General features: G+C 58.2%; 1 protein-coding gene across 1 annotated transcript in view; it reads left to right on the top strand.

The window, feature by feature from the left end:
* The window catches only part of AARS (alanyl-tRNA synthetase), a gene marked incomplete at its 3' end in the record, with an annotated part of 14279 nt that overhangs the window by 11733 nt on the left and 1552 nt on the right, over window positions 1–994 (top strand). Inside the window, exons 16-17 of the mRNA XM_010150536.1 lie at window positions 168–281; window positions 549–670. Coding sequence (XP_010148838.1) covers window positions 168–281; window positions 549–670 — 236 coding nt within the window. The remainder of the gene's footprint in view (window positions 1–167; window positions 282–548; window positions 671–994) is intronic.

The raw sequence follows: 994 nt of genomic DNA on the forward strand, positions 1-994 counted from the left end.
GGCCTGTCTGCCAGCAGCACGCCCTCGTTCTGGCCAAGCGCTGCCTGCTTTGGCTCTGCTGCTTCCTGAGGAGTTACTGAGCTCCATCCTGGGGCTGCAGGATTCTTCACCCCTTCTCATAGGGGTAAATCTCCCTGCCTGTCTTAACTCTGATTGTGTTCTCCTAGGCCCTCAGGAAGGTTGACAGCCTCAGGAAGCTGTTGTCAGCCCTGGAGGCCAAGGTGAAGGTCCAGACGGCTCCCAACAAGGATGTGCAGAAGGAGATCACGGATCTCAGCGAGGTGAGGATGGCAGCAGAGCTCTGCCTTCACGGAGTGAATGGGATGTCAATTGCTGGCACTGGGTGGTATTAATGAGGCCCAAATTCAGCTTTCTGCTGCTGTCTGAAGAGAGTGCCAGCCCTCTGTCCTGCAGGTGCTGCAGCCGGTACATCATCGTGCCAGCGTTGCCCGATGCTGGGAGAAGGGGGGAAGTTCATAGTGTGGTGCTGCATCGCCTGCCGTGGTCACCAGTACCTGTAACCCCCTCCACCTGCTCCTCTTTTGCAGACACTGGCCACTGCTGTTATCCCACAGTGGCAGAAAGATGAACTGAGAGAGGCTGTTAAAGCACTGAAGAAAGTGATGGATGACCTGGACCGAGCAAGCAAAGCCGACATCCAGAAACGAGTGAGCCCTGGGCGGGACAGTCTGTGAGGGCTGTGGGGGCTGCCTTGGGTGTCTTGGAAGTTGGGGTGCTCCTGCCCTGGTTGCATGGTGTAGGTGGTGTCTGGTTCTTCCTCCTTGGATTTTCCTGGAGGAGGAGTCATGCATGGCACTGCTGCTGCCTTGCAGGCCAGACACCCGCCTGCTAACATGTTTTGTTTCTGGCTGCGGAGCGTGGCGCTGCTCCGGGCTGGGCTGTGTGCGTGTTGGGACACCTCCGGGGTCTCTGTACCCGCAGGGAAGCTCTACCCGGGCAGGGGGTTGTGTCCCTACACAGTGTGTGCGGTAGC

The sequence above is a fragment of the Eurypyga helias genome, unplaced genomic scaffold (genome assembly GCF_000690775.1).
Source record: "Eurypyga helias isolate BGI_N326 unplaced genomic scaffold, ASM69077v1 scaffold41180, whole genome shotgun sequence".
Lineage (NCBI taxonomy): Eukaryota > Metazoa > Chordata > Aves > Eurypygiformes > Eurypygidae > Eurypyga > Eurypyga helias.